Raw genomic sequence first — 12,258 nt, forward strand, 5'->3', positions numbered from 1 at the left:
TATATATATATATATATATATATATATATTTTTTTTTTTAAAGTTACTATTTCCACTAAACATCACTCCTCGCTCCAGTCACGACATGTTATTATAACATCCGAAGCCGGCTAGTTAGCTATGTAACGTTAGCTGGCTGGCTGATAACATTTTGGTGAGGGGCTTGTTATTGCACAGTATAAGAATCGAGAAAAGTATGTACGTACATTTTGTGACCGTTGCAATAATTTAACACAGCAGACCAGAAAGGGAGAAATTACACGGATTCTAGCTAATAATGTGTCACGATTCATGCATCCAATCCGTATCACACTTTTAGGCTAGCCAATTAAACTAAACTCCACGAATTACAATGGAGTTGAGCAACTCAACAAATTACGACGGAGTTGAGCAGCCACCGGTGTGGGCGGACTGGATTTCAGCAGCCAAATAGCCTGCATTTACACATTAATTGTGGGCTATTCTTAATTAAATCATAGAGTTGCGTCGGCTATTCTATGGCAAGCTAGCTAGGCTAGTATTATGAGTACTCGGACTAGGTGGAATGCAGCTACGACCAGAAGTGACTTTCTTAGCCATTTAGAAATTACACATCAGTTTAGAAGTAACATAGCAGTTTAGGATAATTAGGTGAAGGTTAATAAAGGGGTTATGGTTAGCTAAAATGCTCGTAGTTCTAACCTGCTATACTCTGTCACTATTTACCACACCCACAAAGTAAAAATTGGCAAGCTATATCGTACAAATTCATTAAACGAAACTTTGCTTGTGTCTTAATTTAAGACTATGCATAAGGTTAGCAGTGTGGTTAGGTTAAAAAAAATCACATTAAGAAAATTGTATAAATAGGCGGGGTTTAGACGTGATCACTTTGTGGCTGTGGTAACCATTGACGCTGTACACCATCTATTCACAAACAATATCAAGCAGTCGATTTTGTTGTGCTACGTTAGCTTTCTATCACGGAAGATGAGATACAATTTCCTGAAACGTGGGTAGATAGCTACATTAATGTACTCACCTCACATTGTTGTCTCCACCCGTGGCCAACGGACAGCGGCATAGACGTAAGGTGATGATGGTGCGCATCAGATGTTCCTGCGAGAATCTCGTCGGTTTTGTGGTCTCGTTTTTCAGCAACAACAAAAAAATTCTTCCTCGTCTCTAAACTGATATCTGGTGGTAGGACGTGGAAACACCGGCGCATTACTTAATGCTGAACACAAAATACATGTATATAAAATATTTCACAGTAGGCCCAGTGAGTGCAATCACACATATGATTTAGTTGGGTAAATGCAGTGGTGGAAAAAGTACCCAATTTTCATACTTGAGTAAAAGTAAAAGACTCAATTAAAAGTAAGTCACTCAGTAAAATACTACTTTTGAGTAAAAGTCTAAAACTGCTGGAGACCTGGAGTCAGAGCAAAGTGGAGGAGCTAGTAAAAGTATAAATCATTTCAAATGTCTTATATTAAGCAAACCAGACGACACGATTTTCTTGTTGTTTTAATTTACAGATAGCCAGGGTCATCTTTCAACACTCAGACATAATTTACAAACAAAGCATGTGTTTAGTGAGTCTTCCAGATGAGAGGCAGTAGGGATGACAAAGGATCTTCTCTTGATCAGTGCGTCAATTAGACACATTTCCTGTCCTGCTAAGCATTCAAAATGTAACGAGTACTTTTGGGTGTCAGGAGTAATGTAAGGAGTAAAAAGTACATTATTTTCTTTAGGATTGTAGTAAAAGTTGTCAGAAATATAAATAGTAAAGTACATATACCCCAAAAAACTACTTAAGTAAAAATACTTATGCAATCCACACTAGACCCTGATAAATCCTCATCTCGCATCATGTAAAGTTGAAAAGATATGGATCACAATGAAAATGTTTGAAGCATAACAAGTGACCTATACTTTAGAGCTTCAGTGCTAATATAAGTATATGAATACATAAAGCACACAGGAACTTTTGTTATTTTTATTCATCTTCCATCCAGTCATTTAGGTATGCATTTACATGGAAAATATTACTGCTCCACTTATCCCTCCCAAGCCTCGACCTGATAGTGTGATCTGCTTATAAAACTGGAATAGGACCAGTGGTGTAGTGGAGGGTAAACACAAGTAAATGCAGTTTACCCACCTTTTTTGTGAGACAGTTTAGCCACCTTTTTTGTGACAGTAAAAAAAAAGGATAGAGCGCGTTCATTTTTACAGTGCGACCGGCAATCAGAGTTTACCCACCTATTTTCTTTACCATTACATCACTAAATAGGACATTTGGAATTTGGCACATTCATGTAAGCTAATCATTTTTATGAGAGAATACTGTACCTACCCTTTATTGGAGTCATTTAGCACACATCTCAAACAAGGTAATCTTTCCCCATCACTTTCAGCAGAGAAAAATATATAAAACGTTCTGTAAACAAGCCAGCTTTTCTCACAAACTAGTGGTAGGAAATTTGTGTTACAAGACTTTCTATTTCGCATTCTGAAACTATCCAGGGCCAAGTTACAACAATGGACACCTGAAAAAACATGTATAGGTTTTAGGTGCCATGTTTGCTTGTGGTACTACTGTCCTTACACAGCACTGCATGGTCTGTGTTATTCTGTATGTGGTCCCCACTGTACTATAGAAACCCTGGCCTTATGGTGGTTGCTTATATTTGTCCTGTTCGTCCTGTCCTGGTTCGTCATACTCTGTTCTCCAGCAGGGCTTCGAAGTCTGGTGAGCAGACCAATTTGTGTTTGATGTGTCCCAGCACTGACAAGTCACCAGTCCGGCCCTCTCCTGTTCCAACTGACACCAGTTCCTAAGGGGGTAGGGGGAGAGGCAATTATATTGGCACACTTGCACTTTGCTTTAATAATTCCTAATTTGTCTAAAAAAAGTTTAGTTTGAAAAAAAGGCATCATGAAATCAGCAGTGTCAGGTGTTTTGTGGTCCAATGATCAACCCAGTGTCCAAATATTGAGTCTCCATTGAAGGTTGTGGGTCTTCCAGCATGACAATGACCCCAAACACACATCAAAAAGCACACAGGAATTGTTAAGAGGATATGTTGGACTGTTCTTGAGTGGCCAGCGAAGATTCCAGATCTGAATCACATCCAAAACCTATGGCGAGATCTGAATACAGTAGTTGATGGAGGGCATCCTTCAAGTATTGAAGAATTAGAGCAGTTTGCTGCTGAAAAGTGGGCCAAATTGTCAGTAGAAAGGTGAAGCAAGCTTATTGATGGCTACGATAAGTATATTTCTGCAGTTATTTTGGCCAAAGGCTGTGCAACCAAGTACTACCTCTGGGGTGGAAATAATTGTCCATTCCCTTAGTCTTTATTTTTTAAATTCAAATTGTAAACTTAGGTTTGTGGTGACCAAAAAGTGTTTTTCTATTTCAACTTATTTTAGAATAGGGAATTATTTAAGAAAAGTGCAAAGGAGCCAATATTAATTGGCCACAACTGTATGTTTACATACACCTACAGAGAAGTGAAGATTTAAAGGAAAATTCCACCCTTTTTACAACATTAAATTCATCACCAACATCAACATACACTACATGACTAAAAGCATGCAGACACCTGCTTATTGAACATATCATTCCAAAATCATGGACATTAATATGGAGTTGGTCCCCGCTTTGCTGCTATAACAGCCTCCACTCTTCTGGGAAGAATAACCACAAGATGTTGGAATATTTCTGCAGGCACTTGCTTCTATTTCAGCCACAAGAGCATTAGTGAGGTCGGGCACTGATGTTGGGCGATTAGGCCTGGCTCGCAGTAAGTGTTCCAATTCATCCCAAATGTGTTCGATGGGATTGAGGTCAGGGCTCTTTGCAGGCCAGTCAAGTTCTTCCACATCGACCCCGACAAACCATTTCTGTATGGACCTCGCTTTGTGCACAGAGGCATTGTCATGCTGAAACAGGAAAAGGCCTTAGCCAAACTGTTGCCACAACATTATAAGCACATAATCTAGAATGTCATTGTATGCTGTTGCATTAAAGGGGCCTAGCCCGAACCATGAAAAACAGCCCCAGACCATTATTCCTCCTCCACCAAACTTTACAGTTGCACTATGCATTGGGGCAGGTAGCGTTCTCCTGGCATCCGCCAAACCCAGATTAGTCCGTCGGACTGCCAGATGGTAAAGCTCGATTCATCACTCCAAAGAACGCGTTTCCACTGCTCCAGAGACCAATGGCGGCGAGCTTTACACCACACCAGCTGACACTTGGCATTGCGCATGGTGATGTTAGGCTTGTGTGTCGCTGCTCTGCCAGTGAAACCCATTTCATGAAGCTCCCGACGAAGAGTTCTTGTGCTGACGTTGCTTCCAGAGGCAGTTTGGAACTAGGTAGTGAGTGTTGCAACTGAGGACAGACGTTTTTTTTTACACACTACGTGCTTCAGCACTCGGCGATCCCATTCTTTGAGCTTGTGTGGCCTACCACTTCGCGGCTGAGCCGTTGCTGCACCTAGACGTTTCCACTTCACAATACCAGCACTTACAGTTGACTGGGGCAGCTCTAGCAGGGCAGAAATTTATAGAACTGACATGTTGGAAAGGTGGCATCCTATGATGGTTTAACATTGAAAGTTACTGAGCTGTTCAGTAAGGCCATTCTACTGCCAATGTTTGTCTATGGAGATTGCATGACTGTGTGCTCTATTTTATACACCTGTCAGCAACGGGTGTGGCTGAAATAGCCTAATCCACTATTTTAAGGGGTGTCCACATACTTTTGTCTATATAGTGTATGTGAAAACATCAGATTTCTATGTTTTCTAGTAAAACAAATAGAAAAAGATAAGTGTTTCTGGTGACATCATCCATAGACACTAATTTTAACCAACTATGAGCAGCCAAAGGTTGTGTTCTCTCTGACCTGGAGGAAAGCGCACGAGGTTCCCAGAGCCACATCTAGTGTGACATGCCCCAGTATGAGCTGCACCCGACCAGACTTCCGCACCAACAGTCGTCCCACCAGACCCTCCTGCAGGTCCCTCAAATGGCAACTGTTCTCCTCCTGCTGCTCCTCCTATTCCACAGAGGACAGACACACAAACAAACTGATCGTATACAGAGTACACAGTAGCCTTGCTTTCTGAACCACATATTTAATACACCTGAATACCTACTTGAGATTCAGTTTTCAATAGCATGGACTGTCCATCCTCTGACTGCATCTCTGTCTTCACTGGCCTGACCTCTTGGGTGGGCGGTTGCCCTGGTAGAGAGTCAGGGAGCTGGATGAAGAACAGCTCCTCCACTTTGCTCTGACTCCAGGTCTCCAGCAGTTCAGGTAAAACTTCAGGCTCAGGGAGTGGAGGTCGCCTGAAAGTGGGATCCATCTTCTTGACCTCTGGAGCATCTTCTGGCTCCTGCTTCACTGAAGAGAGAGGGAGACAAATGGCCTAGTCAGTTACAGTAGATTGTTTTGCCATTCTGTTTCATTTGAACTGACATGAAGGTTGGCGATGTAAGAGCTGTGATTATAGTTACCTTTGACTGCATTTGTTCCCTCCATGGCCTCAATGTCCTCCTCAGACTTGTCTGGTTTGAAGGCTATATCAGTGACATCACTTTCCTCCTTGAATCCCCACCCTGACACAGCCAGGGGCAGCTGAACAGGGCAGCTCCTTACATCACTCCTTAGGTGAGGGTCATCCAGGAACTGGTGGAAATTAGTTGTAAATTACTCACAAGTGGACAAGGAACTAGACAATTATTGTACAGACCGACAGTATGATGAGACATAGGTACACGGAGGACTCACATTGTCTCGTTCCAGATTGCGCAAAATTTCTTTGGTCTCTTCCTCTGTCTCCCTCTTCTCCTTCTTAATGTTGATGATGGGTGAGGGACCCACACTTGGTGCATCTCTCTCACCTTCATAGCCGCCTGAATAGAGCACAGGAAGAAAGTTCAAACGTAATGATACATCATTATGGTAATGATACCATATAACAAATGTTATGGAATTCCAGCTGAATGAATGACCCTGATCCTACCTCTTTTCTTCATCATCATCTCTGCAGGTCCTTGCTCAAAGATAGAGTGGGACTGGATGACTTCTGGACGTCCCCGGCCCCGACCACCCCTACCACCTCGCTCACGACCCCGATCATTCTCTCTCTTTTCCCTCCTTTGACCAGCATCAACATTCTGCCTATAGTAGAAGAAAGTAAAACTCTGTTTACAACATATGGTCCTTTAGTATGTGCTGGAAAACATTTCAGTATCATGCAATCACATATATTGTCACAGACAGAACAACTGTACTTACTCTTCTTTAGCTTTTCGGCCAATAATGTTAGGGGTGAAGGTTTTCTGAAATATAAAACATGGAAGTCAAGATGGACCTAGTTAAATAAATACACAAGTGCTGGTGATAGACCATTAAAAACACTCCATACAATTCACTGAGCCTACCTTCTTCACCCCTCCTAAGGTGAGGTCTTTGGTGCGCATGGAAGGGAAGCGGCCGGTGGAGAGGGTAGCTGGAAGCCGGCGTCCCATCACCAATCCCCTGCCACTCCCTCCAGGCGTTGCTGGAGTGCTAGAGGGGCCACCAGGGTCGCTTGAGCCTGGCTCCGCCATCCTGGACAAAGCAATTAGGGAGAAAATTGTATAGGAAAGCTAAATGGATAACTATCCACATGGCTTCATTCAATAAGTCTTCACAAGAACACCTACAGTATATCTGCATGTAGCCCTTATCATGACTACAATTCCATTGGGTCATTCCACATATCTATATGCTGCCTGAGGTAAATGCCCTGATGTGACACTGCCCGACATCATGTAAAAATGTTCAGTGTGAAATACCTCACAACATAGCCGGAGGAAGTAGGGGTGCAGAAGCACTCCCTGAAAAATCAGGATTAAAAAAATACATTTTTACAAAAGTAGTGCACTAGGCCTTTACTAGTCCTGTATTAATACGATGATACAGCCGCCTGTAGCGCGGGAAAAAAATATGTTAATAAATCGCAGCACCCCGACCCCCAAACTACTTCCTGCGGCTATGACTCACAATCAATGATTATCTTTTTTTTTACTCTTGTGATTGGCAGTGCTTGTGAAGTCGCAGCATGATAAAGCTCACAGTTTGCAAATTCTCACTGGTCCTTTGCTTGTGCCAGATTCTCTTTTAGCCATTGAGGTATTAAAATAACGCTCTTTGCGCAAGTTTCCACTAGATAACACAGCCAAAGTCAGATTCCACAGCCAAAAGGTGTATTTATTATTTGTGTACCTGTGACATTTACTGCATTGTTAGGAGCTAGTAACATAAGCATTTCACTGCACCTGCTATAACCGCTGCTAAACTGTGTATGCGAGCATATAAAGTTCCAAAAGTTTTGCAAAACCGTATCGCGTGCAAGGATTAATAACGTTTCTAAACGTTAAAACAGAGCGTCAGGATTGTAGTTCACATGGAGCCTGCTGTGGTCCATACCTTCAGCTGAGAACCCAAGAGGGGGACCCGCTGGCCTTCAAATCAAGTTGTATTTGTCATATGCGCCATATACAACTGGTGTAAACTTTACTGTGAAATGCTTGCTTATGAGCCCTTCCCAACGATGCAGAGTTTAAAAATAATAATAAAAATAGTAACAAGAGGAATAAAATACACAATAATGGAGCTATATACAGGGAGGATTAGTACCAGATCAATGTGGAACTATATACAGGGAGTATCAGTACCAGATCAATGTGGAGCTATATACAGGGAGTATCAGTACCAGATCAATGTGGAACTATATACAGGGAGGATTAGTACCAGATCAATGTGGAACTATATACAGGGAGTATCAGTACCAGATCAATGTGGAGCTATATACAGGGAGGATTAGTACCAGATCAATGTGGAACTATATACAGGGAGTATCAGTACCAGATCAATGTGGAGCTATATACAGAGAGTACCAGTACCAGATCAATGTGGAGCTATATACAGAGAGTACCAGTACCAGATCAATGTGGAGCTATATACAGGGAGGATTAGTACCAGATCAATGTGGAACTATATACAGGGAGTATCAGTACCAGATCAATGTGGAGCTATATACAGGGAGGATTAGTACCAGATCAATGTGGAGCTATATAAAGGGAGTATCAGTACCAGATCAATGTGGAGCTATATACAGGGAGTATCAGTACCAGATCAATGTGGAACTATATACAGGGAGTATCAGTACCAGATCAATGTGGCGCTATATACAGAGAGTACCAGTACCAGATCAATGTGGAACTATATACAGGGAGTACCAGTACCAGATCAATGTGGAGCTATATACAGAGAGTACCAGTACCAGATCAATGTGGAGCTATATACAGGGAGTACCAGTACCAGATCAATGTGGAGCTATATACAGAGAGTACCAGTACCAGATCAATGTGGAGCTATACACAGGGAGTACCAGTACCAGATCAATGTGGAGCTATATACAGGGAGTACCAGTACCAGATCAATGTGGAGCTATATACAGGGAGTATCAGTACCAGATCAATGTGGAGCTATATACAGAGAGTACCAGTACCAGATCAATGTGGAACTATATACAGGGAGTACCAGTACCAGATCAATGTGGAGCTATACAGGGAGTATCAGTACCAGATCAATGTGGAGCTATATACAGGGAGTACCAGTACCAGATCAATGTGGAACTATATACAGGGAGTATCAGTACCAGATCAATGTGCAGGGGTACGAGGTATTTGAGGTAGATATGAACATAAAGGCAGGGTAAATTGACTAGGCATCAGGATAGATAAGAGTAAAATAAAGAACAGAGTAGCAGCAGCTACTGATGAGTAAAAGTGTGAATGTGTGTGCGTAACTTGTATGTTTGTGTTGGTATGTGTGTGTGTGTATGCATATTAATGGCACCCAAACTATCTGCGCTGACTATCTTGCACTGATCCTACGCACACTCACTAGACTCATATATATATATATATATACACACACACACACACACACACACACATACACACACTACATTGACACTCCCACACACATTCACATTTCCCACACACTAGGTACCATTAATTGACTATTTAGCAGTCTTATGGCTTGGGGGTCGAAGAAGTTTCTAAGCTCGTTGGTCCGAGAGCCGATGCTCCGGTACCGTTTTCCAGACGGTAGCAGAGTTAACAGTCTATGGCTTGGGTGACTAGAGTCATTGGCAATTGTTCAGGCATTCCTCTGACACCACCTGATATAGAGGTCCTGGATGGGAGGGAGCTCGGCCTCAGCGATGTACTGGGCTGTCAGCACCACCCTCTGTAGCGCTTTGCAGTTGAAGGCGGTGCTTTTGCCATACCATGCGGTGATACAGCGCTCGACCCGCTCCACAACAGCCCTGTCGATGTGGTTGGCGGAGAGTTCTCCCCTTTCTCCTATAGTCCACGATCAGCTCCTTGGTCTTACTGACGATGAGGGAGAGGTTGTTGTCCTGGTACCACACAACTAACATGCTGAGCCATCGCGCGCATGTTGATTTTGTCCCCCCCCCCCCCACACCCCACACCAGACGCGTTCAGGATAAGCAGGTTGAAATATCAAAACAAACTCTGAACCACCTATATTAATTTGGGGACTGGTCAAAAAGCATTAAACATTTATGGCAATTTAGCTAGCTTGCTTGCTGTTGCTAGCTAATTTGTCCTGGGATATAAACATTGGGTTGTTATTTTACCTGAAATGCACAAGGTCCTCTACTCCGACAATGAATCCACAGATAAAAGGGTAAAAGTTTGTTTCCTGGTAATCTCTCCTTCTTCAGGCTTCTTCTTTGGACTTTATACGGCAGTTGGCAACCAACTTTAAGGTGCATTACAACTACCAACTGGAGCGTGGACCTCAGTTCATCTTTCAATCACCCACATAGGTATATGCTCCTAAAAACCAATGAAGAGATGGGAGAGGTAGAACTTGCAGAGCGTTAAGCGTCACAAATAGAACCAAGCTCTATTTTAGCGCCTGGCTACGCAGAAGCTCGCGAGCAGTGTGGGTGCAATGACTGAATAACATGTGTATATTTATTTTGCAACGCTCGCCCACGCGGTCAGCATGTAAGTCTCTGACATCCTCCCTGTAGGCTGTCTCATTGCCGAAGGTGATCAGGCCTACCACGTCTTGTCGTCAACAAACTTGGTGTTGCAGTCGTGGGTGAACAGGGAGGGGACTAAGCACACACCCTTGAGGGGTCCCCGTGTTGAAAGTCCCCCTTGGGTTCTCAATAACACTCCCCAGTGGAATTAATGGCATTCTACAGTATTTCTATTAAATATTAAGGCCAAACTTACATTTTTTTTATTTTTTTATTTTTTATTATTGTAGTGGGGACAGTATCATTAGTCATCTCCAAAAATTATACTTTAAGGAAAATGTTATATATTTTTTGTTTAGCTCACATAATGTAATTTAAAAAGTATACATTAAGACAGAGGTGTCAAACTCATTCCACGGAGGGCCGAGTGTCTGCAGGTTTTTTCCTTTCAATTAAGACCTAGAAAACCGGTTGAAGGGAGTTCTAATTAGTGACCTTAATTCATCAATCAAGTACAAGGGTGGAGCGAAAACCCGCAAACACTCGGCCATCTGTGGAATTAGTTTAACACATGTACATTATGGTGTCCGCTATAGAATAAACATGCCAACAACTATAATGGTAGGGGAGTGCCAAGATGGAGGCTTCAACGCAGCGTCATCTATTGTATATATGAATAATTGGATGGAATGCGCATAGCTTTATATTTGTCTTTGATACCACATTCTTCAAGTTTTATAGAGCCTATGCTATTGGTAGTTAGACAACGTTATAGCTACCACAACTGAGAATCAAGAAGTTGTCAACACATGGCAACAATGCACGCGGGTTACATTAGTTAGCAAGGACTCTGACTGCGTTTAGAGATTGTTGTCTTATTACAATTACCTGATTACTTCTATAGATGTTCACCAAACCAAGATTGCGTTTAAATGTACTGTACCCCTTCTATAAGTAAAACCGTGTCAATTTCTTCAGCCAGTGGTCTACTCAAAAAGTCAACATTGACTGCTGTACAGCGCCATGACAGATAGACGTGACGTTGCATCTTGTGTTTTTTTGCGGATCAAACATGCGCAGGATTTCTTCTTCTATGGTATAAAGGTGCTATACAAACAATCGTTTAATGTGCTTGCTGCCTCCTACTGTGCTGGATTGTGCGATCAATCATGGGTTGCCTAATTCTGTACTACAAAGAAAATACACTGAACAAAAGTATATACGCAATATGCAACAATATCAAAGATTTTACAGTTCAGATAAGGAAATCATTAAATTGAAATAAATTCATTAGGCCCTAATCTATGGATTTCACATGACTGGGAATACAGATATGCAACTGTTGGTCACAGATAAAAACAAAAAAAGGTAGGGACGTGGATCAGAAAACCAGTCGGTATCTGGTGTGACCACCATTTGCCTCATGCAGCACTACACATCTTCGCATAGAGTTGATCATGATGTTGATTGTGGACTGTGGAATGTTGTCCCACTCCTCTTCAATGGCTATGCAAAGTTGCTGGATATTGGCGGGAACTGGAACATGCTGTCGTAAACGTAGATCCAGCGCATCCCAAACAGGCTCAATGGGTAACATGACTGGTGAGTATGCAGGCCATGGAAGAATTGGGACATTTTCAGCTTCCAAGAATTGTGTTTGCAACATGGGGCCGTGCATTATCATGCTAAAACATGAGGTGATGGCGGCGGATGAATGGCATGACAATGGGCCTCAGGATCTCATCACGGTATCTCTGTGCATTCAAATTGCCATCGATAAAATGCAATTGTGTTCATTGTCTGTTGTGTTATGCCAACCCATACCATAACCCCCATGGGGCACTCTGTTCACAATGTTTACATCAGCAAGTGCTCACCCACACGACGCTATACACGCAGTGTGCCATCTGCTCCGGTACAGTTGAAACCGGGATTCATCCATGGAGCGCACACTTCTCCAGCGTGCCAATGGCCATCAAAGGTGAGCATTTCCCCACTGAAGTCGGTTACGATGCCGAACTGCAGTCAGGTCAAGAACCTGGTGAGGATGACGAGCCTGCAGATGAGCTTCCCTGAGACAGTTTCTGACAGTTTGTGCAGAAATTATTTGGTTGTGCAAACCAACAGTTTCATTAGCTTTCCAGGTGGCTGGTCTCAGACGATCCCACAGGTGAAG

The 12,258-nt window shown here is 42.6% G+C and overlaps 2 protein-coding genes across 4 annotated transcripts in view; both read right to left on the bottom strand.

The window, feature by feature from the left end:
- The window catches only part of LOC115200129 (glycerol-3-phosphate acyltransferase 4), a 38,384-nt gene extending 37,266 nt beyond the window's left edge, over positions 1-1,118 (bottom strand). Inside the window, exon 1 of the mRNA XM_029762894.1 lies at positions 1,022-1,118. The gene's annotated coding sequence lies outside the window, so the exon portion shown is untranslated. The remainder of the gene's footprint in view (positions 1-1,021) is intronic.
- Positions 1,119-1,970: 852 nt separating this feature from the next.
- LOC115200130 (DNA-directed RNA polymerase III subunit RPC4) lies at positions 1,971-11,144 on the bottom strand. Of its 3 annotated transcripts, XM_029762897.1 has the most exons (10): positions 10,971-11,140; positions 9,729-9,930; positions 6,454-6,622; positions 6,308-6,351; positions 6,033-6,190; positions 5,798-5,922; positions 5,524-5,695; positions 5,160-5,410; positions 4,907-5,059; positions 1,971-2,825 (listed from the first exon to the last, which is right to left on the bottom strand). In XM_029762897.1, exons 3-10 carry the CDS (start codon positions 6,619-6,621, stop codon positions 2,706-2,708), a joined length of 1,191 nt encoding a protein of 396 aa, XP_029618757.1. In that variant the 5' UTR covers position 6,622; positions 9,729-9,930; positions 10,971-11,140; the 3' UTR covers positions 1,971-2,705. The 3 variants fall into 3 exon arrangements, with proteins under 3 accessions (XP_029618757.1, XP_029618758.1, XP_029618756.1); XM_029762898.1 differs by lacking the exon at positions 9,729-9,930 and having other exon boundaries at positions 11,026-11,144; XM_029762896.1 differs by lacking the exon at positions 9,729-9,930 and having other exon boundaries at positions 10,971-11,139.
- Positions 11,145-12,258: the final 1,114 nt, after the last annotated feature.

The sequence above is a fragment of the Salmo trutta genome, chromosome 9, assembly GCF_901001165.1.
Source record: "Salmo trutta chromosome 9, fSalTru1.1, whole genome shotgun sequence".
NCBI lineage: Eukaryota > Metazoa > Chordata > Actinopteri > Salmoniformes > Salmonidae > Salmo > Salmo trutta.